Source organism: Urocitellus parryii, chromosome 14, assembly GCF_045843805.1.
Source record: "Urocitellus parryii isolate mUroPar1 chromosome 14, mUroPar1.hap1, whole genome shotgun sequence".
NCBI classification, from domain to species: domain Eukaryota; kingdom Metazoa; phylum Chordata; class Mammalia; order Rodentia; family Sciuridae; genus Urocitellus; species Urocitellus parryii.
In genome coordinates, this window is record NC_135544.1 from 10,501,693 (window position 1) to 10,526,242 (window position 24,550).

At 38.9% G+C, this 24,550-nt stretch overlaps 2 protein-coding genes across 3 annotated transcripts in view; one reads left to right on the forward strand and one right to left on the reverse strand.

Annotated features, from left to right (window-relative positions):
* LOC144250226 (neuronal acetylcholine receptor subunit beta-3-like) overlaps positions 1-1,576 on the forward strand; it is a 31,508-nt gene extending 29,932 nt beyond the window's left edge. The window contains exon 6 of the mRNA XM_077792719.1: positions 1,183-1,576. Within this exon, the coding sequence (XP_077648845.1) occupies positions 1,183-1,317 (135 nt within the window). The 3' untranslated portion in view covers positions 1,318-1,576. The remainder of the gene's footprint in view (positions 1-1,182) is intronic.
* Positions 1,577-14,063: 12,487 nt separating this feature from the next.
* On the reverse strand, positions 14,064-23,225 carry LOC144250147 (neuronal acetylcholine receptor subunit alpha-6). 2 transcript variants are annotated; one of them, XM_077792644.1, is made up of 6 exons: positions 23,147-23,225; positions 21,304-21,443; positions 17,598-17,642; positions 16,789-16,898; positions 15,713-16,691; positions 14,064-14,195 (listed from the first exon to the last, which is right to left on the reverse strand). In XM_077792644.1, the coding sequence occupies exons 1-6, from the start codon at positions 23,223-23,225 to the stop codon at positions 14,064-14,066; spliced, it is 1,485 nt and encodes a 494-aa protein (XP_077648770.1). The 2 variants fall into 2 exon arrangements, with proteins under 2 accessions (XP_077648770.1, XP_077648771.1); XM_077792645.1 differs by lacking the exon at positions 17,598-17,642.
* Positions 23,226-24,550: the final 1,325 nt, after the last annotated feature.

A 24,550-nucleotide genomic window follows, 5' to 3' on the forward strand; every position in this document is an offset into this window, starting at 1 on the left:
GGTGGCAGAGTAGCTCCTCATCCAAGTGGCCACGTTTATTTATATCAATAGGTTACATTAGGTCATTAGTACTATAACCTCATTATTGTTTAGAGTATCAGTAAGATTGCTTATTCTGCAGTTACATTTCACAGTTAACATATGTGAGCTCTCAATAAAGTCCATTGTCTGAAGTTATTGTTAGGCAGGCAGCTCCAGGAGCAGAGAGCTTGGTGAAACATTGTAGTTATCAAGCAAGCAAGTCCTTGACTCCCAGGAGCTATGTGCCTGCAATCAAGGTCAAGGCTTGATGAGGCTCTGAGGCAGAGGCATCTCAGGGCATTGCTATACAGTTAGACATTGCACATATATTAGCTATATTATTAGATCCTAAGAGAGATTACCGGGCATTGTAAGGGTGGGAAACAGGGTGCATGTTACCCCTGGGAGTTTTCTCACCGGGGAATGCTTCCCTGTAAATTTTCACCATCAGAATCCCTACATTAGCCAGAACCAAGATTGAGGATGGCACTGCATATCCTTAGCCCCAGGAAAGATGCAAATTCGAAATCTGAAGTACAATTCTTACTAAATGAGTATCTTTGTAGCATCATTGTAAGTTGAGAATTTGCTGTTGAACCATGGTAAATCAGGGACCAGTAGAAAGGGAACATTTATTTCCCCTTAAAATATGGGAACCCACTCTTCCCTTTCAGACTTACTATTCTTGCTGCTTGATCCTGCTCTGACCTCTCTCAGTTAAGCCTAGTGTTTATTCCACCCCAATTTCCCTTTCTAGCTACATAAGGTCTTCATTTCCTCTCTCCCTTAAGAATGCCTGTCTTCCCCTGGTCATTTCTCTGTGGCAGTGTCTGTCATTCTGGACCTGTGGCAGCAGATATATTAGCTTTTCATTTGTGGAAAAAGTAATGTTTATAAATACATAAATAATTCTATTGTTTTTATTTTACTTTTTAAATATTGATGAGAGTATTTCTGTATATTCAGCTTACAAGCTGTTTTCTTTGGGCACAATTAGTAAAATCACTGGATAGAATTTGAGCCTATTATCATGTGCAATGTGTTAGGTGAATTTGAAAACTTAAGTGCTACAAATCTGAATATTACTCTTTTTAAATTACTTAAAGAATTCAGAATAGTTGCCCAGCATCTTGAATGAGAGGTATCTTTTTCTCTTTGCAGGTAGTACAAGATTGGAAATTTGTAGCTCAAGTTCTGGACCGAATCTTCCTGTGGCTCTTTCTAATAGTGTCAGTTACAGGCTTGGTTCTTATTTTCACACCTGCTTTGAAGATGTGGCTACATAGCTACCATTAGGAACAAGTCTCCAGAACCATTTAGAAGACATACCATAAAGACAAAAATCACACTTTAGAACTGACACGTGGCTAGTATGTGCATAGAATCCACATGCACTTGCTTATCCTAAGAGCCGCGGTTGTATAGTCTTCACAGATATTAAGCATCATTGATGGGAGAAACCTGAGTAAATGTGGGTTTGCCCAAGTTAATTGGTGACCACTGAAGTGAGTTGGTTTTACAGAATTCAAAAAGGCCTCCAAGTCATGCCATTTGTGAGGGCAATTCCTGGAGCTCCTGCATCTATTCATCTTCCTGTGGTCTGGTCTGAGTTACAAACTGGGCCTTGAGGTGCTTCTCTAGAAATGTGGATGAATAAATCTCAACAATGGTTTGGGAAATTATTCTGGTCCAACCACACCTGGTACAGCGCACTTATTATTACACAGATTCTAAGATGCGACTGGTCAACTAATGTTCCTCATAATGTGGCTTTCATTGAAAGATTACCTTGATTGAATAATGTAGACCTCTAAGGCAGGTATTATTTGTGGTTTATTCATAGCCTTATAAAGCTTTTCCTAAAGGTGAAAGTAGAAGCCTGCTGTCCATTGTGACTTGCTTTAAAATCATATCAAAATAATTTACAATATAAACAAAGTCATCTACTACCAGAAGTGTATCCATTAATACTCATTTATCATTTCCTAGGAAAGTAAAGTTCTGAATATTCTCTGATAATGGTTTTTGGTGTCTCCTCATTTAAAGGAATCTATTCCACCAGAGTCCTCTGTGTTTCCCAGTCTGTTTCCATGTGTGTCCCTGTCCCGAGGCTGTGCTTTATCCCCTACCTCTGCCACTTCTCTTAAAACTCCGAGGAAATGTCTATTCAGATTGGTTTTTGCCATCGCTGCCATCAAATCCTTCTGAACTTTAGCTTAAAGCAATTTTCTCATTACCTAGTTATAAATCCGAATTCCACCAAGCATGGTGCCTCATGCCTATAATCCCAAGTTTTTTAATGTGACAACCTTTCTGAGTCCTTATATTTCTGAAATTGTAACTTCTGCACGGAATTCTAGTTCAAAATTATTTTCCTTTAGAACTTTGAAGACATTATTTTGTACTAGTCCATATAAACAATGAGAGACATAGTGAGGTAGACTTTTTTCTTTACTATGTGTTCCTATTTTTTCCTTCCTAAAACTTTTATTTTTTTTTTCTTTATCTGTGGACTTTGGAAAAGTCTCCTGTATAGAGTTAAATACAGGACTCTCTCTCCCTCCTTCTCTCTCTCTCTCTCTCTCTTTCTCTCTCTGGCATGGCACTTGATGGCTGATATTTTTCTTCAAATCATGCAAATTTTCTTATCTTATTTCTTATTTTCTGTCTTCCATCTGCTCTCTCTTTTCTTTTTGAGATTTCTAATAGAGAGATCTTGGTATTCCTTGATCTGTCCTCCATGCTTATTAGCTTATTAACTTTTCCCTCATACTTTTTAATTCTGTAACTCTTTACATTTTCAGATTGAGATGACAGCCAACAAATTTGAGCTTCAAGTCATGGTCTATTCTACTCAGCCCATTACCTGAGATGGGGTTCTTGTATGCTTCTTTGTGGATCAATCATGTATTTGATTTTTAAGAACTCTGATTCTTTATGGATGTCATACTCTGTAGAATATTTGGGGAACTACTAATTATAATTACTGAGAAGTCTTTTGTTATGTGCATACATTTTTCCTCCGGGGTTAATTCTTCTGTTGACTTTTGATACTTTCTGTGTTCATTTTACTCTAATATTTGATGATTTTTAATAGTGAAAACTGTAATTATAGGAAATCTGGCTTCTATAATAGTATGGGGAAGCTTTTCTTTTCTTTCTGTGTCCAACCAGCCAGTTTTCTAGGGTTTGTGAGTGACTTATCTTCTGCCTTGGGGGTTAACCTTTCCTTGATAGTAGCCGTAATTAATCTTGGCCACTGCCCTGATTCTTCTAATCCAGTGCCCACTCTGCTTTCTCATGTGTCAGAATGACCACATTAGTGGGGATGGACAAAACACATTACGAAAATACAGAAGTGTTGTAGCTGTCCCTTGGTCTTTCCCTGCCTTACTAATTCCATTTCATTTTCAAGATTCTTCTTCCTATAATCTTAGCATTATTTGGGGGCATTTGCTAAAAAAATTCTTTGGCAGCTCCCTCTTTGCTTTATGGAGCACAAAATCCACGGCTTTATTAGATTTTACCATAAATCTCACCTCATCTGCCCTATACATTTCAGACATTCCCTGACTGTCTGGTCTATGAAGGTATCTTAGCCCACTTTCCATGTCCTCTTTTGAACCTTATAACAGTCATTTTATTTATGTTTCTTATGAAATAGTAATAGAATTTGAAGGACAAAAACACAAACAAAACCAAAGCAAAGCATGAAAACCCTCACACATCTCAACAGCCACACGTCTTGCACTGGATTTCTTTTCTAGATTCTAATTCCTATTAATGTAGGACAGAAGAAGCTGGATATCTGGAGAATTTTCAGGAAGCCCTTTTATTGACTGCAGGATCCAGAGGACCTATTGCCTAAAAATTTCTCTGGACCTTGAATCTGGAATTCCATTCTTGGGACTTTGAACCCAGTGGGAGAAGGGATTTGAAGGTTTACATGACAATGCTTTTTGTCCCATTTTTTTAGATTAGTCAGAGGTTTTACAAGTTTTACCACAAAAGAAGAAGTAACATCATCATGTCTGCAGCCAAACTTAGCTTTTGCAAGACAGAGCAATTTAGTCCTCCTTAAAAAAAAAAAAAAAATAGAAATTCCTAACCCACATTGCATTTTTTTCCAGAAAATTTTGCAGATATTCTGTTAATGAGAACAATTATGGTGAAGGTCTCTGGAGAAGCTTAATTAAGATTCTTTGGTGGAGGAGGGGATGCCACTACATTACAGACTTGTCCAGTTAAAAATGGCAACCAAAAACCACCAAAGATGCATTGTACCCTGAGAATTGTGGAACTGACTGCTTTAAGAACTCTGAATCATTTTAACTGTGCAGACTGATGGATGCTGGACACAGATGGTGACTGAAAAATGACTGTTGGGAACAGACTTTCTAATTTATTGTGGGGGCGGAGAGAAATCTGGGCACAGCTTATAATTCATGATCCACAAATGTTGGTAGACTTGGCAGGAGGGTGTGTCCATTTTAGTGGAGTTTTTTTGTATCTTGCTATTTAGTCTCCTGAACATTTGCAGTATTCTCCTAAATGTTTTTGGTTCTGGTCAGATCTCCATTCTGTTCATACTAAACTTGTTTTCACAGCAGATCTTTTCTTCCCCATGCCCTTGCTCTTTCCTCCTGGGAATTGTTCCTTTAATTACCCTCCCTCTCTTGTATGGCTCCCTTTTCTAGACCTACGAAATGCTCAGATATGCTTTATTCTTAGAACAAATATATATATAGTAAACAGAAATAACAGAATTTTAAAAAATAGCCTGGACTTTTCAAGAGATTCATGCCATTCGAACCATCCTCAAAAGCAATTATAGAACTTAAAAAAAGAACTCACATTTATATGTCTTTGAAGGTTATATTTTAAACACAGTATTTAGCATGAACAATGTATTATGTTTTCAATTTATACCAAATTTTGTACCGTATTTTTGTGTACTACATACAAACATTGAACACTGGGCTCTTCATATGATCCACATATTCATTACTCTTCTGCATGTTTTGCTGGATTTTTTTAAAGAGGAGGAAACATAGTAAACAAAAATCAGGGCTTTAGGACTCTTAGGTTCTAGGCCAGTCATGAGCTATCTGTGTGAGCCATGGGGCTTCAGACTAGTTATTTGTCCAATATGAGTTTCAGTTTCTTGGTCAGTAATAAAAGGTTATGCCCTATGACCTGTGAAGCACTTCTCTGCTCTAAAAGTCTGTACTTTGGAGATTTATACTGAAGCTTTCACCATTTTAAACCACACACACTCTTCTAATTGCAACTTTGTTCCTTTGGGATAAAATAAGCTGCTTTATCGCTACATTAGGACAGGATTTGCAGGAATGCATTTTGTTGAAAAGCAAGAATTCTGTCCTTACAGCCTTGATGGGTTTGTGCATTCAAAGGACAAGTAATTATTGTCCCTTCTATTTAAAATATTATTGGGTGTAGCTCAATGGTGATGCACTTATCTGGCATATGGGAGGCCTTGGATTCATTCCCTAGCACCAGACACACACACAGACACACACACACACACACACACACACACAAATCCATTTATCAATATCAAATCAATCAACAATTTTTAAAAAGTTATTGCCTTTAATTCATTAGTTTGCTAAGTAAAATACACTATTCAATTAGATAAATGTGTTTAGGTATGGATTCAGCAGTAAATTGACAAATAGCAGCATGAAACACTTTCCACAGCAACCCTCTTTCTTATTACAGATGCAGAGATCAAACATTTAGATGTATGCATGCAGCTTAAGCCCCATTACAGCTGGGGGGGAAGATGATTATGGTCTCAAACATGGAAAAGGATAAATATTTATATATTATAATAGCCCTAGGAGAGTAAATATAAAAGATAACATTAAGGGAAACAAGGGAGAGAATTGAACAACAGCAGATGAGGTAGAGAGGGATGATGGGTGGGGAGGGGAGGGGGGATAGTAGGGGATAGGAAAGGCAGCAGAATACAACATTTACTAATAGGGCATTATGTAAAAATGTGAGTGTGTAACCGATGTGATTCTGCAATTTGTATTTGGGGTAAAAATGGGAGTTCATAATCCAATTGAGTCAAATGTATGAAAGATGATATATCATGAGCTTTGTAATGTTTTGAACAACCAATAAAAAAGGTAACATTAAAGCATAGAAATTTTAATTTCAAATATTTATTTATTTATTTTTTATTGTTGGTCGTTCAAAACATTACATAGTTCTTAATACATCATATTTCACAGTTTGATTCAAGTGGGTTATGAACTCCCAATTTTACCCCGTATACAGATTGCTGTATCACATCAGTTACCCTTCCATTGATTGACCAATTGCCTTTCTAGTGTCTGATGTATTCTGCTGTCTGTCCTATTCTCTACTATCCCCCCTCCCCTCCCCTTTTCTCTCTCTACCCCTTCTACTGTAAATCATTTCTTCGATTTGTATTATCTTGTCTTACCCCTCCTTTCCTCTCCTTGCTATAAATATTGGATCGCATGGAAATGGAAGGCGATCAAATATTTATAGCAAGGAAAATCTATGGGCAAAATTTGCCAACTGATCCCAAGTAGATGCTTCTATATTAATCTCTACCACACATGTGAGCATGCAGGACACACATGTATAGGCACACACAGGGACACATGAGAGCTTCCTAAATTCTCATCCTTCAGATCACTGTTCACCTCACCCCACCCCACCTCCTTGTGAAGCCTTTACAAAACACAGGGCCCACACTGAGTGTTTCTGGAAGCTTGTGAACTTTTCAGTCTATACTGTATGGTTAGAACATGATGATTCTTTAGTATTTATGAAGTGAACCTTTATTTCCTTAGCTATGCCAGCATGTCCTCCATTATATCACTAACATGTCATTAGATTTAAGATGAGCACATAATCAAGGCTTAATTAATATTTGTTAATTAAAACAGTACCAGAATCTTTGAATTGGATTGTCTAAAATGGAGACAAATTTGTGCTCTTGTTCAGCCCCTCCCAACATTTCTAGCTCTGTGTGTATATACTTTAGTATGCACTTTAGAAAAACATTTTCTTATATTAAAAAAATATTTCAACTAGGTGCAGTGGTACATACTATAATCTCAGCAACTAGGAGGGTGAAGCAAGAGGATCTAAATTTGAGGACAGTCTCTTCAACTCAGCAAGACCCTGTCTTAAAATAAAACATGAACAGGGCTGGGGATATAGCAGGGTGGGGAAACACCCCTGGGTTTAGTCCCTAATACTGCAAGAAAAAGAAAGAAAAAAATTAAAATAACAATATAGTTAATAAAATCAATAATTCTAAATTTAAGTTTCCCTGTCTAAAAAAAAATCTTGATTTTAAAGTTAACTGGTCTAAAATAGGATTCAAGTGCTGGGGAATGATATTGGCCAAATCATATCATTAAATTGTGTGCATATATGAGTATGTAACAACAAATTCCATCATTGTATACAACTCTAATGCACAAATAAAAAATATGGAAAGAATAAAATAAGATTCAAGTCAGAACAACATTGTCCTGCCTCTTAACTCTATTTTGATCACTTATTTGGTACTGGCTTGTTAAAAAGAGTGGATCTCAAGAATGTCTTGATTTGGGGATTTCTCTACTTGCTTGCCTCTGATGTCATTTAGCTTGTTCCTCTGTCTCCTGTCTTTCCTGTAATCTGAAAGAGACACTTGTAACTCAAACTATAATTCCAAACTATAATTCTAGTTCAATAATTTTGGCAAGAATACATCAGAGATGATAATGTGGAGTTTGTATTGTACCTTATTCTATCTGGTTATTGCATACATTAGTGATAAGATTAATTACTGGATTAAAGAAATGATAGTCTGGTCTTTCTGCTATAAAATTTTGTACACAGCCTGTGGTCATGGCACATAGCTACATTATAAAGACTCTTACCTATTTCTCATTCACTTTAAAGATGGTGTCTAATGAGCCACAATGGAACACTATGATTTCCCAAGAGTCATTATTTCAATTCTATGCTGGGTTGGATCTTTTTTAAAAATATTTTTTAGTTGTAGATGGACACAATACCTTTATTTATTTATCTTTATGTGGTGCTGAGGATCGAACCCAGGGCTTTACACATGCTAGGCAAGCGCTCTCCCACTGTGCCACAATCCCAGCCCCTGGGTTGGATCTTTTGATTGTGTTAAAATTCTTTCTCTGAAGCACTTCCTATTATGTGTTAAAACAAATTCATTCATTTATCAGCCAGGATGACTATGGCTTCTGTTTAACCCGGCATGTATTTCTTCTTTGTATTAAGAATTTCTTTTCAGTTTGTCAATAATAAGGTAATTATGAAAACAAAAGTAATATAACATGTTTGACTCATGGACACAATCTTAGCTTTGGGAAATCTAGAAAAGAGCAGCAATCTATCCACTGATGTAGATTTCTATAGCTCTGGGCAGGTTTAACCATTGGCGGGCAGTCAGAACAGCCTGTCGTAGAACTAGACTTGCCCACCAGAATGTACAAGGATGGCCTGAGCCCTGGCAACCAGAGGAGTTCCAGTGAGGCCAGAGGTTGCAGAATTCAAGGGAAAATAATAGAAGGATTAACAATTGCTCAGAAAAACCTTCTAAAAACAGCCTCATGAAAAAAGTGCTGTAATCATATCTGATTTATAGATGAAGGTCCTCTTCATCTGTAAAATTCTACCCTCAGGGTGACAAAAAGGAGTGGGGAGGGATCCATCCTTTTTTACTCTAGCAGGACAGATAATCCTGCCACCAGAAAGTGCCCAGTGAAGGTGTGGTAGTTGAATGTGGGACTTTAAGCCAGGTGCATTGTTTCACAGGGGAGTGTTGGGGTTATTTCAAAGGAAAATTCTACATTGGCTTATCCATACAATACAGGGTGATTTTTATTGTTAGCCCCCAGGCAGGGGGCCCTGAGTGACAATAGCATCCCTACTCATTGCAATAGCCAAAAATGCCCTTTTAGACATTTCCAAACACCATCTAGAAAGTGTATATGTACGTGTAGTCTGTTGTAACAAAAATATCATAGACTAGATGACTTATAAACAACAGAAATTTATTTCTCATAGATTTGGAAGTCCAAGATCAAGTGACTATCAGCTCTGGTATTTGATCAGGGTCCAGTCACTTTCTGATTCGTAGATGGTCATCTTCTCCCTGCATTCTCACATAGTGGGGGTAAAAAAGCTCTCCAGAGTCTCTTTTATAAGGGCAGTAATCCATTCATGACCTAATTTCCTCCTTAAGGTCCCACCTCCTAATACCACATTATTGGAAGTTACAATTTTAACACAAGTGTGAGGACAGAAACAATCTATAGCAGCTGAGTACTACAGAAGCATTGAGATAGTAATTCCAAAGTCAAAGAGGGAAGAAATGGGTATGTATCACATGTAGTATCCATTACTATTGCTTTGTCCTCTCATGACACACAAGAGGTGCACCTTAAACCCTGGAGAAGGTTGGGCCTGTTGAGGACATCCCAAATAGATGTTCTCTGGTCCCTTGGGGCTGGAAAGGGAAGACATGAGCCCTCTCAATTGAGTTCTTATTTTCTTCTGTTCCATCTCATGAGCAATGGTTTAAAAGTCAGGAGATTATGTTCTACTGTTGAATTTGTTGCTCTTTAGCTATGTGATCATGAGCAAGCCAACTTACCTCTTCAGAGTAAAGAATTAAAAAAGAGTTGGGTTCACACCTGTAATCCCAGCAACTCAGGAGCCTGAGGCAGAAGGATTTCGAGTTCAAAGCCAGCCTCAGCAGATAAGTGAGGTGCCAAACAGCTCAGTGAGACTCTGTCTCTAAGTAAAATATAAAAAAGGACTGGGGATGTGGCTCAGTGGTTAAGCATCCATGGGTTCATTCTCTGGTACAAAAAAAAGAGAATTGGGCTAAATATCTGCAAGTTGTGTTACATGTCTAAAGGTCATTGATTCTATAGTTTAAGTACATAGACACTTCCTGATGTGTGCGCATTGGTATGTGAACACACTCATTCACAGATGTATACACATCAATGTTGATGTTGAAATCATAAAAGAATTTTATTTTTTTAAATTTTAAGTTGAAATTAGACACAATACCTTTATTTTATTTATTTATTTTATGTGGTGCTGAGGGCTGGACTCAGTGCCTCAAATGCGCTAGGCTAGCGCTCTACCACTGAGCCACAACCTCAGCCCCATAAAAGAATTTTAAATTAATTATAAAAGGCAAAAATTTCAACTAACAAAAATATCTTTAATGTTTTACCCTTTCACATCCCTTTACAAATTTTCAATCTAATATTTCAATAATTCTTCTAAACAAATGCCTTAACTGCCCTTTTCTCACATATTATTTCATTTCTTTTTAAAATGTGTTCCTGGTTTGTTTATTCTGGGAGTTCCAAGAAACTTCTGACCTGGGCTGGAAAACCCAGGTATATTCAAGCATTAGAGTGTTCAGGTATTAAGAAGTCAGGATGGAGTTTTCTTGCTCATGGCTGAAAGCAAATTCTTCCCACTTTCCTACAATGCAATTCTTAAAATTCTTTTTTTTTTTCTTTTTTTGCGGTGCTGGGGATTGAACCCAGGGCCTTGTACATGCAAGGCAAGCACTCTACCAACTGAGCTATATCCCCAGCCCAAAATTCTTGTCTTTATATCTGATAGGGAATTAATCTACTGACTATATAAAAACACCCGTATAATTTAACAACAACAATTAAAAAGAAACCCCAAACAATCCAATTAAAAAATAGATAAAGGACTTGAGTAGACATTTTTTCAAAGCATATATACAGAAATAAGCACATGAAATAGCAAATAAGCACATGAAAAGATGCTCAGCATCACTAATCATTAGTGAAATGCAAATAAAAACCACAATGAGATGTCACCCCATTTCCATCAGGATGGCTACTGTAAAAAATAAATATAAAATTAAGAAAAAGTATTGGGCTTGGGATGTGGCTCAAGTGGTAGTGCGCTCGCCTGGCATGCGTGAGGCACTGGGTTCGATCCTCAGCACCACACAAAAATAAAATGAAGATATTGTGTCCATCTAAAACTAAAAAATAAATATTAAAAAAAAGTATTGGCAAAAGATACACAGAAATTGAAAACCTGTGAACTGTTGGAGGAAATATAAAATGGTGCAGCTATGGTAAAAATTAGTATGATGTTTCCTCAAAAAGTTGAAAATAGAATAACCATGTAATCTAGTAATTTCACTTTGGAGTTTGTACCACAAAGAATTGAAAACAGGGACTTGAAGAGATATTTCTAAGCCCATGTACATAGCAACATTATTCACAATAGCCAAAAGGTAGACGCAATTCAAGCATCCACCGATGGATTCATAAAGTGTGGTATGTGCATTTAACAAAATATGATTCATCCTGAAAAAGACATCCTGTCACATGCCACACCATAAATGGGTCAACCTTCAAGATGTTGTGCTAATGGATAAGCCTGTCACAAACAGATAAATAATCCATGTTTCCACTTAAAGGAATTACCTAGAGTAGTGAAATCCATAGAAATGAAAAGTAGATGGTGGTTGCCAATAACTGGGGGCAAAACAATAACAACAGGGAGTTATTGTTTGATAGATACAGAGTTTGGATTTACAAGACACAGTGTCCTAGAGACAGATGGTGGTGATAGTTGCAAAACAGTGGGTATAAATTTAATACCACTGGACTATATTCTTAAAATTAGTTAAAATGGTAAATTATGTTGTGAGAGTTTTACTACAATTTAAAAGTTTTTAGTAAAATTAAATGGTGATTTGACTTAATGGTAAAAAAATAAAGTACTGAGTAACCAACTCTGTGGAGATAGTGGTCAGTAAGATTTATAGGAGGCCATTGGTTTGTACTGAGCTTCTGCTTAAGGTCCAACAGGTCAAACCAAAATGGAGTCACTTGTGCTAAAGTTCCACATGGCCGAACTGAAACTGAAGTGCTTACTTGACATTTCATGAAATCAGGAGACTGAGAAATAATAATCGAATCCCCAAACAGGCCAGTGTTAGCCCTCACAATAGGGAAGCCCCTTCGCTTTACCCTTTACAAGAAAAATAACTTTGAAATGATCAATCTGCTTTTTTTCCTTCTCTATTTCTGATTTCCTCAGTCTTTTTCTATCTATGAAATTAGCCTCCTCTGCTTGGCTAATTAATTCTATTCTATTCTATTTTGTGAAATGAGGTGTTATCTGATTCTAGAATTTCAAGCAAAAACCAATTAAGATATTTAAATATTTAAACTGAAATGGTTGTAATTTTTTCTTTTGACTACAGGAAGACAAAATATAGGTATAAGCACACAGATGGAGGGAGTAAAAATAATTTAAAATAGAATAATTCCTATTCAAAACCTCTGCCTGGCATACTACATGGTACCTCTAATAGAAAACAGACAAGGAAGAATTCACAGAGTGGTAGTAAAATCATTCTACTTTTAGAATCTGTTGGGTATCAACCCAACAGAGAGTATGCTGTCACAAAAATGATACCTCAAGACTGTGTAATATCATGAATGAAATGTTGATAATATTATTTGAGGAAGTGACATTGAAAGGTAAAATTGAAATATAGAATCATCTATGCATATGGACAAAGAATAGAAGGGGAAAAGCCAAATGGCATTCGTTCCTCTGTTAGAGTAGATGTATTATTTTCTGCTTTAAAACAGATCTTTAAAATTGCTATAATAATATTTATACAAGAAGTAATTCAAGTGGAATAAAACAGAATTTTCAAGGTTCTGCCTGTAAGAAAAGTAATTGCTCCAAAAAGTATAAGATTATAATTTCTTACAGAAGAAATAACTTTATTTTCAACCTCTGCACAATGGAAAAATGGAAAGTGTTGATAAGACTAGAAAAACACCATTTTTATTTGACACGCAACAGGAGTTGTTCCAGGTTTTTCCAGTCAACCACATCCGGTCCCCCTGTTTTGATTGCTCTGGTGATATTCACCAATATCTGATCCTGCAGAGCTTTGTATAGCTGACTTTTCTGAAATAGCTGTAAGGTCTTGGGGGAAAGGAGCCTCTTTTTTTTTTTTGACCCTGGCAATGCCTGTCTCAGAGTTGAACAGGTCAACACTGCTATGGCTTGGATCTGGTACGTCCTTCAAAGGCTCATGTTAAAGACTAGGTCCTCAGCATTATTTGGAGATTATGGAATTTTAGGTGGTGGGGCCCAGAGGGAGAAAGTTAGGTCACTGGAGGCATACCCCTGAAGAAGATTTGGGAACCTCAGCCCTTCTCTTTGCTTTGCAGATTCCATGAGGTAAGCAGGCCTCCTCCACAAGATGCTTCCACCATGATGTAGTGTCTCATAGGCCCAGAGGCAACAGGGCCAGGTGACCATGTACTAAAACCTCTGAAACCATGAGCCAAAATAAATTTTTCCTCCATTTAAGCTGATTATCTCAGGTACTTTGTCACATAACAGAAAGCTTACTAAACCAAATGTTAATTGAACAGAGTCTGCTAAGATAAACTCTTATCTATTGCCTTTAACCAATTTGTGTGTCAAATAATGCTGAAGCGTGTGAACTATATAACATGGACATGCACAAGAAAGCAAGGATGCGAGAGTTCACAAGTGTTGCAAATGTCAACAAGGTCAAAGGATCAGCATTTCACATCTCATGTGTCATTACACTAATCAACAGCATAAACTGAGGAGATACAACAGAATCTCTTTTCAGTGTGGCTTTATGTTTACTACATGGTTTGACCACATGTCATTCATGTCCCTGGAAAACCAATGTGTATAGACAAGAGAAGCTGACCTGACACTGTTAGTTTATGGGTGCTGCCAGTTGTGTGCTTTAGTGTGTAATAAAACATCTTAATGTACTCCCTGTGCTACATTTCAACCCCTAAATTTGCAATATACTCCTCTTTTTTCCAGGTAGTCTTCAGTTTCAATAGATGGGGGACTTGGCCTTTCCTGTGGTAAGGAATACAGAACAAATATAGAGTCTGTGAGTTTCTAAGAGAAAAGACATGTTAAGATTTTCCTGTGTTCACAAATAGCGGCTGTAGAAATAGTCCCGCGGTTCCAAACACACAGACAATTATAAATATCCAAAGAAATATTCTGTCTACCACCATGGCCACATATTTCCAGTCATCTTCTACCTGAAATACAAACAAAAAGTCAAAGCTATTTTTAAAAATAAAAATCATAAGGAAGCATCTTCTGTTTCATAAGTTTTTTTTTGTTTGGTACTGAGGATTGAACTAGCTCAGAGGCACTCAACCACTGAGCCAGTTCCCCAGCCCCATTTTGTATTTTTTTATTTAGAGATAGGGTCTCACCAATAGCACCTCGCCATTGCTGAGGCTGGCTTTGAACTCATGATCCTCCTGCTTCAGCCTCCAAAGCTGCTGGGATTACAGGCGTATGCCATCATGCCCGGCTCCATACGTTTTCTTTTTCAAAGATTTCCCCAGTACTTTTAAAAACAAATGTTGGTGGCATTTTTGTTAACCCATGCCTTCTAAGTAGTACCTATAAGAAATTTTGTTTTGAGGGCTGGGGTTGTGGCTCAGTGGTCTAGTGCCCCTGAGTTCAATCCCTGGTTACCACCTCTCACCCCCCAAAAAATGAAAGAAATTTTGTTTTGTCTGAAGAGGGTGGATGTGTCTCCATGGGTACCTCGTGGAGCTGGCTAGAGAGTATGCAGAAGACCTGATGAGCCAGGAATCCCTAGGTCACAAAAGATTTTTCCCGACTACAGGAAACACTCCCAAGAAGCAGCTGCTAGATAGCTCAACTGTTGTCATTGGCACCACCGACCCCATGGCAAGCCTGGGGAGTGGGTGTGAAGCATGCAGTGGGGGGAGTGGAAGCCCTGAGGTACTGTTGAGGACCCTCTGAGCAGGAAGAGCAGCTTTTCAAACTGCAAAGTCTCTGCAGCTGTGTCTTGAGAGCCCTTCCTGGTGGCAATTAAGTCAACAGGAATGCTCTCTCTCCTAGATTTTACAAAGTGCCACCCCGAAGGTGAGTTTTTCCAGACTTTTTACCCTAGATAGCAGGCATTCCTAGTATCTGCCCCTGCACCCACGGGGTGCACATTAGCTCTCACAATATCCTTTCACTAGAGATATGGATGCCAGCATCTGTCATGTAAAATAAACCCAGATGCCTGCACAAGTTTTCAGCTGCCCTGAGCTCGTCATCCTTCTGGAGCGGAAAACTGGCATGATTTCCTTGAGCTCTCTCCTTGGAGAATGAGGGAAGGCTGTGTGCTTCTATAGTTAGACTCTGGGCACCAGAAGCAGAATATGTGGATACTAAAAATATCCCCAAGGCTCATTCAATCCATCGCAAGTAGAACAAGCGGGATTGGAGTTGCTGAACACTGGAGCTCACACACCTTCTCCCACCACTTGGAGGCTGCAAAGCTCTGCGGTCAGTTCTTCCCCTCTGGAGGCAGCTTTTCCCTTTCCACACTTCAATTTGTCACCATTTCTTGTGCAAGGGTTCTTGGTTTAGCTAACCAAGGTTGCCCTGGACATGCATTTTAACCAGTTTGAGATTTGAGGTTTACCTCAGTTGGTGGAGATTTGCTCTGACCCCTAGCCCGACTCTCTTACAAACACAACTCACACTGAGGATCTAAGTCTTTAAATGAGAGGAGATGTGCATTTACCTCCTTTGTTTCATTGTGGCTCTTCATATTTTCTGCTATGAATTGCACACTATCAATCACATCTTCAACTTCAGGAGAGTGCTCCAAATTCTCTGTTGCCCATTGTGAAGGCTGATGACTTAATCTTCTCTTGCTGGTGGCTGCCCCACTTGACTTATGACAGTGGCAGCATTCCTTCAGAAGTTTAGGTTCTCTGCTATTAGCAAACCTGACCTTGACAGGCTTACCTGAAAGACCTTCGGGATTTTGCTTGGAACTTTTTTCCTTCATCTTGTCCAGAGGCCGCCTCATCATCAAGATCTGTGGAAACAGCTGGAGGAAAATTGTCTTCACCCATCTGGGCATGGTGTGTGTTGTAGGGGTGCGATAGTGTATGTTTAACACAAACACGGTCACCACAATGGATAGTGTGACAAAGATCATGGTGAACAGCAGATACTCACCCACCAGAGGGATCACAAGAGAGGTGGATGGGATGGTTTCTGTAATGACCAGCAAAAACACAGTCAGGGAAAGCAGAACCGAGATGCAAAGTGTCACTTTTTCACCACAGTCTGAAGGAAGGTAAAAGACCAACACGGTCAGAAATGAAATAAAGAGACAGGGGATGATCAGATTAATGGTGTAAAACATTGGCAATCTCCGAATGTAGAAGGAATAGGTTATGTCTGTGTATATCTCTTCGCAACAGTTGTATTTTATGTCATGCTTGTAGCCAGAGGCATCAACAATTTCCCATTCACTGTTTTCCCAAAAGTCATTCATGTCTACTTTAGAGCCAACGATTAGAAGATCAATTTCAGCTTTATCGTAGGTCCAGGAACCAAACTTCAGGGAACAATTTTGATGATCAAAAGGGAAGAAGGTGATATCCATAGGACAGGAACTCTTAAAAATAGCTGGTGGGGTCCAGGTGATCATGCCGTCGTATTTAAGAAGGGCTTTTGTCTTGCCTTCGATTTGGAAATCAACAACAGCACTGTAAAATAAATCAGACACATCAATAAGACTCCCTGTGGATTGGCATGTGCCAAAAGTAACTTGGAAAAGAGACCATGACTGTCAGACACCCATACTTGTTATAGAGAACAATGTCAGGCTTCCAAATCTTATCCGCTGGAACACGAAGAGTCTCAATGCCATCATATTCCATTGGATCCCAGCGCAATTTATAATCATTCCAGATCTGAAATGAATAAAAATAATTTAAAAAATTTTAAATAACTATCTTCCAATGCTAACCTTATGTTGGATCAACAGATTTTTTTTTAAAAAAATAAATTATTATTTGAAGAGTGCAGAGTTTCTAGCAAAAGTTGGGAAATTATATACATGGGGAACAGGGGGCTAAATAGTTGAGTTGATTTTGGGGACAATATTTAACTAGGTAATTTTCTATTCATTGTTAGTTAGCTGGTTGAGGTTATAGGCTGGACATCCATGTCCCATGAACTATAGTCAAACTTTAGTAGTAACCCATTTCTAATATGAAAACTGTGGGTGATGATGAGTTTGTTTCCAAATCTGTGTAAAGTTATCAAGTTTTTTTAAGTGAGGAGACAATATAACTGATAGAGTCAGCTGGTAGGGATCTCAGCTACTGACCTCCCCAGGCCTGGGGCAGCAGAGATCAAGGAGTGAGCAAGCATCAGAATATGAAGCCCAAGTTAAAAATAGGAGATTAGAAAGCAGAAAACAGAAAGTCTCTATGTCAGGGAGACATTTGTCACTAGGTTTCTGCACCTGTGAAAGCCTACATCAAGTCAGCTGAAGGAAATGTCTGTCATAAGATGCGCATGGAAAGAGGTCATGCCAGGGGGTTCTATCCATCTGATATTATTGAGTGGACATGTGAGGACCACAGTTCAAAGAGAGGGAAACATACGTGACGTAGCCACAAATTGGTTTCCATGATCTGGTTTACTTCATCCTGGGAAAAAGAAAACATATTTTTAGCTTCACATGTACTTGCTAATAGAGCTAGATCTTATAGCAAGAATCACAACTAAAGAGAGATGAATCTGAGTGATTCTTGCTAATGAAGGAAAGCAAGAAGACTAAAAAAGCAATATTTAAAAAAACATTTATTGGGCTGGGATTGTGGCTTAGCCCTAGAGTGCTCGCCTAGCACGTGCAAGGCCCTGGGTTTGATCCTCAGCACCAAATAAAAATAAGTAAAATAAAGGTATTGTGTCCAATTACAACTAAAAAATAAATATCAAAAACAAACAACAACAACAACAACAACATTTATTTAGCATGCAGCCAGAAATGCAATATTTCCACAACTGGTCCCAACGCTGTGGTCTTTAAAGGAAATGCGGCTTTAATCGGTCTATGCTGATTTAGGTCTCACCTTCCGTCTGAAGTCTTTCTGCTCACCATAACCCATAAAGTTTTCTGACTCCATTAAAGGAAAAAAAGAAGAAGAGGAGAGAGAGTCTTGGAAAATAGGGAGAGAAAGCATTGCAGAGGATACAGATACCCAAACCCAGGTCCTTGCTTTCACCTCAGCATCTACCAAAAAATCAGCCTCAGCTCACCATGGAGTTTCCCAGCTGGAATCTGCTACCCACCTACTACATATTCCTTTTCCCTACCCAAGCCACCCCTTCAATCACTCATGAAACAAATTTTTATTGAGTAACTATTATGTGCTATGTAAATACTGGGAATAGAGAAGTAACATGGGAAAATGTCCTGATTCCATGTGTCTTAGCTGGGAGTTGGGGAAATATAAAATTTACACACACACACACACACACACACACACACACACACACACACATATATATATAATGGCCAAAGAAGCCTTCCCTGAGGAAGTAATGTCTAAGCAGATTCTTAAATGAGGCTATTTGGAGAGAAAGCATTCCAGGTCAATATCCTCAGTATAATGAGTTTCTAAGTGGCTACCAACTCTCAGTGTGAAAGTTACCAAAGATTCATCTGGAATCACGGGTAATTTTATATCACAGTAGTCCAAGGACTGTTGACAGTGGCCAGCAGTTGATTCCCAAGACTTGCTCAGCCAACCCAGCTTCCCAAGGCACCTAAGAACCCTCTAGACTAAATGAACTCCACTGAGGCTCAGGGCGCTGCACTGAGGCTCAGACACCCTTCTGCCCTGGTTCCCCGGGCCACTCTGCACTCTGCAGTTTTCTCCTCTTTTATTTCATGCTCTCTACTGCCTTTCCTAGAGAGGCAAGTTTCCTCCTTCAAATGGGTTGTCAAGCCATGATAAGTCCAAAGGTTTAAAAAGATCAGCAAAAACAGTTACATTCATGGTTTCCTATTGATCCCAGAAAACACAGAACTAGCCAGGCGGTGGCCAGCATTGTTTCACAGTGACCCAAGCCTAAAGTCAATGCATTCTGATCATCTAGGGGTCACTTTGCAATCTGCAGAGGTGAGCTGGAGTCATGTCAATAAATCCATGAGATGTCAGTCAAGAAAAGACAAGCTCTGCAGTCTCCGTTTCAGGAAGTTCTTAGAGGTAACTGGCATAAACTTCAACCATCTTTCAAAGCCTGCTTCCTCTCTGAACTAGTGTTCTACCCTGTGTCCTGGGAGCTAAAATCAGTTGATAATACCCTTCTAGCAGTAGCCCTTTCTCCCCTGCTACACTTCCTCAGTATGGAGCTGGTGTGTGGAGGTAAGGACACCCTCCGAGGTGTCAACCGATTTAGATCAGAAGCCCGCCTGGAAAGCCATAGTCTCCATCCAGTTCCAGTCTCCACCAATGAACATGTACCCTGTAATCAGACAGCCCCCCTGGAGGAGACCAGAGACCCAGGATACCACCTCACATCCTTGGGACCATCATCCATTTCTTTCTGAAGAAAATGAATTAAGTGACGCTCCAGCTGTATTGCAAGTTTTGAGTCACAGTTTCCAATATACTGGATCCACAGCAATAGACTCAGAGACATGGATCCACAAGGCCAAGCTGGCTACTAATTTTACCAGGGGTTGAAGTTTGCCATTTCAGATCTGCCAAGCCATAAGGAACACTGGCTATGGATCTCTGTGAGGCAGGACAGTAGACATTCTCCTGCCCTGAAAGATAGAAGACTTTGCGATCAAGGACAGGTTGCATGGCAACAAATGTACTTTCACATAGAGCTCTCTGCATCTTGAAGGTCTAGTTGGGGGCTCATGTGACTCAGCCATGCAGTACCCCTGGGTATTAATCCTAGAGATATGAAGATTCGTGTTCATGCAAAAACCTTTACACAAATGTTCATAGCAGATTTATTCATAATAAACCAAAGAACTAGAATCAGCCCAAATGTTCTTCAACAAGAAAATGGTTAAATGAACTCTGGTACATCAGTACCATGGGACACTACTCAGTGAGGAACACACCGTTGATACACTCAACACTTAGACAACGCTAAGCAAAAGAGCCAAGGCTGCAAGTCAACATATTCTATGTATATGTAATATTTTTTAAAAAATATTTATCTTTTAGTTTTAGATGGACACAATGTCTTTATTTTATTTTTATGTGTTATTGAGGATCAAACCCAGCACCTCATGCATGGTAGACGAGCACTCCCTACTGAGCCACAACCCAGGTCTATGTAATGTTCTTGTAATGACACTGATTTAGAAATGGAGGAGAGATTAGTCAGTGAAAATGGGCAAATCATAAGGAATTTCTCTATTATTTCTTATAACTGGGTTTATTCAAATTATTTCAAACAGTAAAATTTCAGTTTAAAAAAACTATTTTCCCAACTTTCTCTGGCAACAAGAGGGGATGAAGACAGAAAGCAGAAGTTGTGGGGAGGACTTCTAAGAAAGCTCCCTGAAGAGGTCACAAATGTCTGGTATGTGCCTCTTTAACCCTTTTCTCCCTTCCTCCTGCTTCTTGCCCAAAATATGAATGTGATAAGAGGAAAGACAGCAGTTATCTTGGAACATGAAGCAACACTAAGGGAAGCAGTCACATGCAAAAGACAGTGAAATAAAAAGATAGAAGGAACCTTGGTCACTGTTGCCATATTTGGCTTATGCTCTTATCATCAAAGCCCATGTAAGTGACATCCCCTGGAGTTGTGCAGTGCATAACCTGGGCAACTGAACACACAATTGCTCACATCATGAAGCCACCTGGTGCTAAACTCCTAGACTGCAAAATTTCAGATTTCCATTACATAAGGAAAAAAAAATCATCTTGTATTTAAGCAGTGCCTAAAAAAACAACAAAAACCTTTGATACTAGTAGCCAAACTCTGCTTTCAGTGTTACCTCCCACCATCTTCAGAACAATGACCTGAAAGGACTCATTAACCAGGGATTTGAAGCAATGCTGTCCAGTGAGTGGGCCACCCAGACTCTAGATGCAGCTCAGTTCTGTATTTACAACAACCCAGTCCATGGTAAGTACAGCTCTTCTAAGTCTCCTTCAACTTCCCTCCATTTCTTTGTTTCATAAACTGGTCTCAAAAGCAGTTCCAGAAAATCACCATCTAAGGTGAACCAGTAGAGCATTACTGCAGAAAGTGTCCCCTCCAATGTGGGGACTTCTCTGACATCGGAGTCGGAGCCTCCAGAGGAACACGCGGCAAACGCCTGACACTCACCACGTTGGCCAGCTGTGTGATGGCCACTTCAAAATACACGGTGACAGGATCGGAAACGTTTTCCACGGGCCGGATGAACCGGTTATAATGAGAAAACAGTTTGTGGAAGAGTCTCTCCTCAGATGCACATCCTGCACAGCCTGCGTGGCCAGAGAGGGAAGAGTTAGGGACTCAGAGCCGGTGCTGGCACGAGGGAGGTGCCAGGGGTGTTTCGGTCACCAGGTCCCTCCAGGAGTGCATTGTGCCCACCAACCAGCGCCCCATCACCGTCACCAGCTCCACCTGCACACTCTGGCACGGTGCCCACTGAACCTTGCCCTTTAGCCTCCACTGCTTCCCTTGAGGATGGAGACAATATTAATTATGCCTACATCCCAGAACTAGGGCAACATCAAAGAAAATAATGCTGGGAAGAACACTTTTAAAGTCCAATGCACCACAAACCCTGAAGGATAGACAGACAGGAGGCTTGGCCTTTCTGTTTATGTTGCTGAACTTCTAGTCCTACCAGTGGAGCTAGAAGCTTTCCGGCAAGGGAGGGAAAGCCCTGCCCTGCCCTTTCGGATCTAAAATACTGACATCTGTGTCTACAGCCAACAAGATGTTGAGGTGGGGACACTCCACCAAGCAGACTGACATAGGCACTTCATTAAGGTCTTCACAAGCCATCTCCTTCTGAAAACCAAATTTGAAATTCAATAATTTGGGAGATTTTAAGAACACAAGTTTTGTAAAGCAAATCTAGTTAAAATGTTTTAAGAATAATTTAAAATTAGGTTTTTTGATAGCATTTTCAGTCATTAAATTCAAGACAATAGTGACACGTGTCTCTGTACTTTTCCAAGATAAGTTAAAGCATCAAAGGTAAGTCGATGCTATCACTTGACATAATTTATTCCATTAAAACCTCATTTAAATACATTTCTCCTTACAGAATCCAAATTGGACATCTGAAATTTCACAAGTTTTCTGAAGATATTTGTACCTTGAAAGAATAAATAAAATAAAACTGAAAGGGTTGGAAAAGTTCATCAGGCAAAAACAGACAGCTGACTAACTATGATTACATTACCACAAGAGAAGAGGGGCATGGAAAATGCATTGGAAACCCTGAAACACTGAGAGTTTTAACAGGAGAGGGAAATTTCAAATGTCACTTTTACTATAGTAACTAACAATGATAAAAATATTTCTTTGTAAGACAACAAGGAAAAAAAAATCCTCCTCGTTACCTATTTTCTCTCCTTTGACACATTTTAAGTAAACCCTCCATCAGTGTTGAAGAGCAAGTCCCTGCAAACCCAACAGCACCTGGAAATGTGATTTTGCTCAGCTCAGCAGCCGTTCTAAGTTTTAACTTTGAAAATGAATGATTTTACTCTTAGGATAATATTTCAGCATAATCAAGTGACCTATTTTCCAAAATGAAAATAAGTACCTACAAAATGGAAAGGTTCATAGATTGAGTAATATCATCAGCTAACAAATAAATCACCATTTTGAAAAACATATTAAATATACCTACAATTCCATGAGTAGAATACATCCACAGCAGAGAAAGATAGAAGACTGTATGGTTCTTATTATATTTTAATTAGAAAAATAAAATAAAATGATTTACAGCGTTGTGCTCCCCACCCCACCTCTCAAAAATTTCCTCTGTCAAGTTAAACTGAACTCATCAATACCAGATTAATCAGCAGTTATAACAGCGTTGCTTCCTATACAGGCACTTTATATATTTACCTAGAATCGTTCACATCTGCTTATTCAAGCACAACGAGAAAAAGAGTAAATACACGAAGCTAAAAGGTTATAGGAGATAAGCAGAAATAAAACCTACCTTTAAAGGAAGGTATGAATACACACAACCAGAGACACAAACCCAAGTGAAGGAACCCCTGACCCTTGCTGCTCAGCATGATTAAAACACATTAGAATTCCTTTTTCTAGGCAAAAGATTGTGGAAGACGAAGAGCTACCAGACAGCTGCACCCATCAAACCTTTAAACCATCAGAAGCTTACTGCCATCACGTGTGTCTTCTGTGAAATAAAAACATTCACAAAATGTAACTCGGCTGTTCCAGCATCAGAGGCTGTGGCAGACATGAAGGGCAAATAAGGAAGACGACATGCGATGTCAGATGAACAGCCCCATTTCCTGTCACCCCAGGTCTCTTTTCGTGCAAGAAAGGTGAAGAGAGGCAGTGAGGGAATGCTAGGCAGGACGGAAAACACTGCAGGGGCTTAGAGAACCTCTGCAATCTTAACCACAATCCTTAGGGGATAAACACACATTTACTGGACTCCGAGTGCAGATGAAATGCATGCTAGGTCCCAAAGAGCATATTTGGATTCACTGAGTTCTCCGGTAAATCAAGGCTTAATCTCGTGAGAACACTTTCTAAAAATATGAATTCCCAGTCCTGTCTTAGTAAGTGCAACTTAGATTTGTTTTCTGATTTCAGTGCTTCAAGTGCCTCGTCTTTCTGACTATAGTCACTACCATCCAGGTCTAGAGATTAGAAGATGGAGAATGAAAGGAACAGGCCAGGCTCAGTGGTGTAAACCTGTAATCCCAGTGATTTGGGAGGCTGAGAGAGGAAGCATACAAGTTTGAGGCCAGTCTCAGTAATTTAGTGAGACGAGTCTCAAAATAAAAAACTTTAAAAAATTAAAAGGTTTGATTCACGTGGATTATGAACTCCCCCTTTTACCCCATATACAAATTGCTGTATCACATCAGTTTCCCTTCCATTGATTGACATATTGCCTTTCTAGTGTCTGATGTGATGTATTAAGAACTATGTAATGTTATGAATGACCAATAAAATAAAAAAAAATAAATAAAAAAAAACAAAAACAAACAAAAAAAACCCACTACAAATAAATAGAATGAAGACCAGTAGACTAGAAGAAAGGGAATGGGGGAGGGAGGAGGGGAGTGAAAAGGGAAATACTAGGAACTGAATTGGAGTAATTATATTCCATGTTTATATGATTATGTCAAAATGAACCCCAATATTATATATAACTATATTGCACTAATAAAAAATACAACTGTCTCTAAAAAATAAATAAATAAATAAATAAATAAAAAATTAAAAGGGATGGGGATGTAACTCAGCTGTAAAGCACCCCTGAGTTCAATCCTCAGTACCAAAAAGAAAAAAAAAAAGTAATGGATGCCCTCTGAATATTTTCATGTTTATTTAAACATCTTGGTCATCCATTGGTTTTCTTAAA

Bases quoted from the DNA above. Each gene is read 5' to 3' on its own strand.
- LOC144250147 (XM_077792644.1), bottom strand. From the start codon at position 23,225: ATGCTGAGCAGCAAGGGTCAGGGGTTCCTTCACTTGGGTTTGTGTCTC. The intron at 16,899-17,597 runs GTATGTTTCCCT...TATTCATTTCAG, and splicing joins CCAATTTGTGGCTACGTCAC to ATCTGGAATGATTATAAATT. The intron at 14,196-15,712 runs GTAAATGCACAT...TTTGTATTTCAG, and splicing joins GCCACAATGAAACAAAGGAG to GTAGAAGATGACTGGAAATA.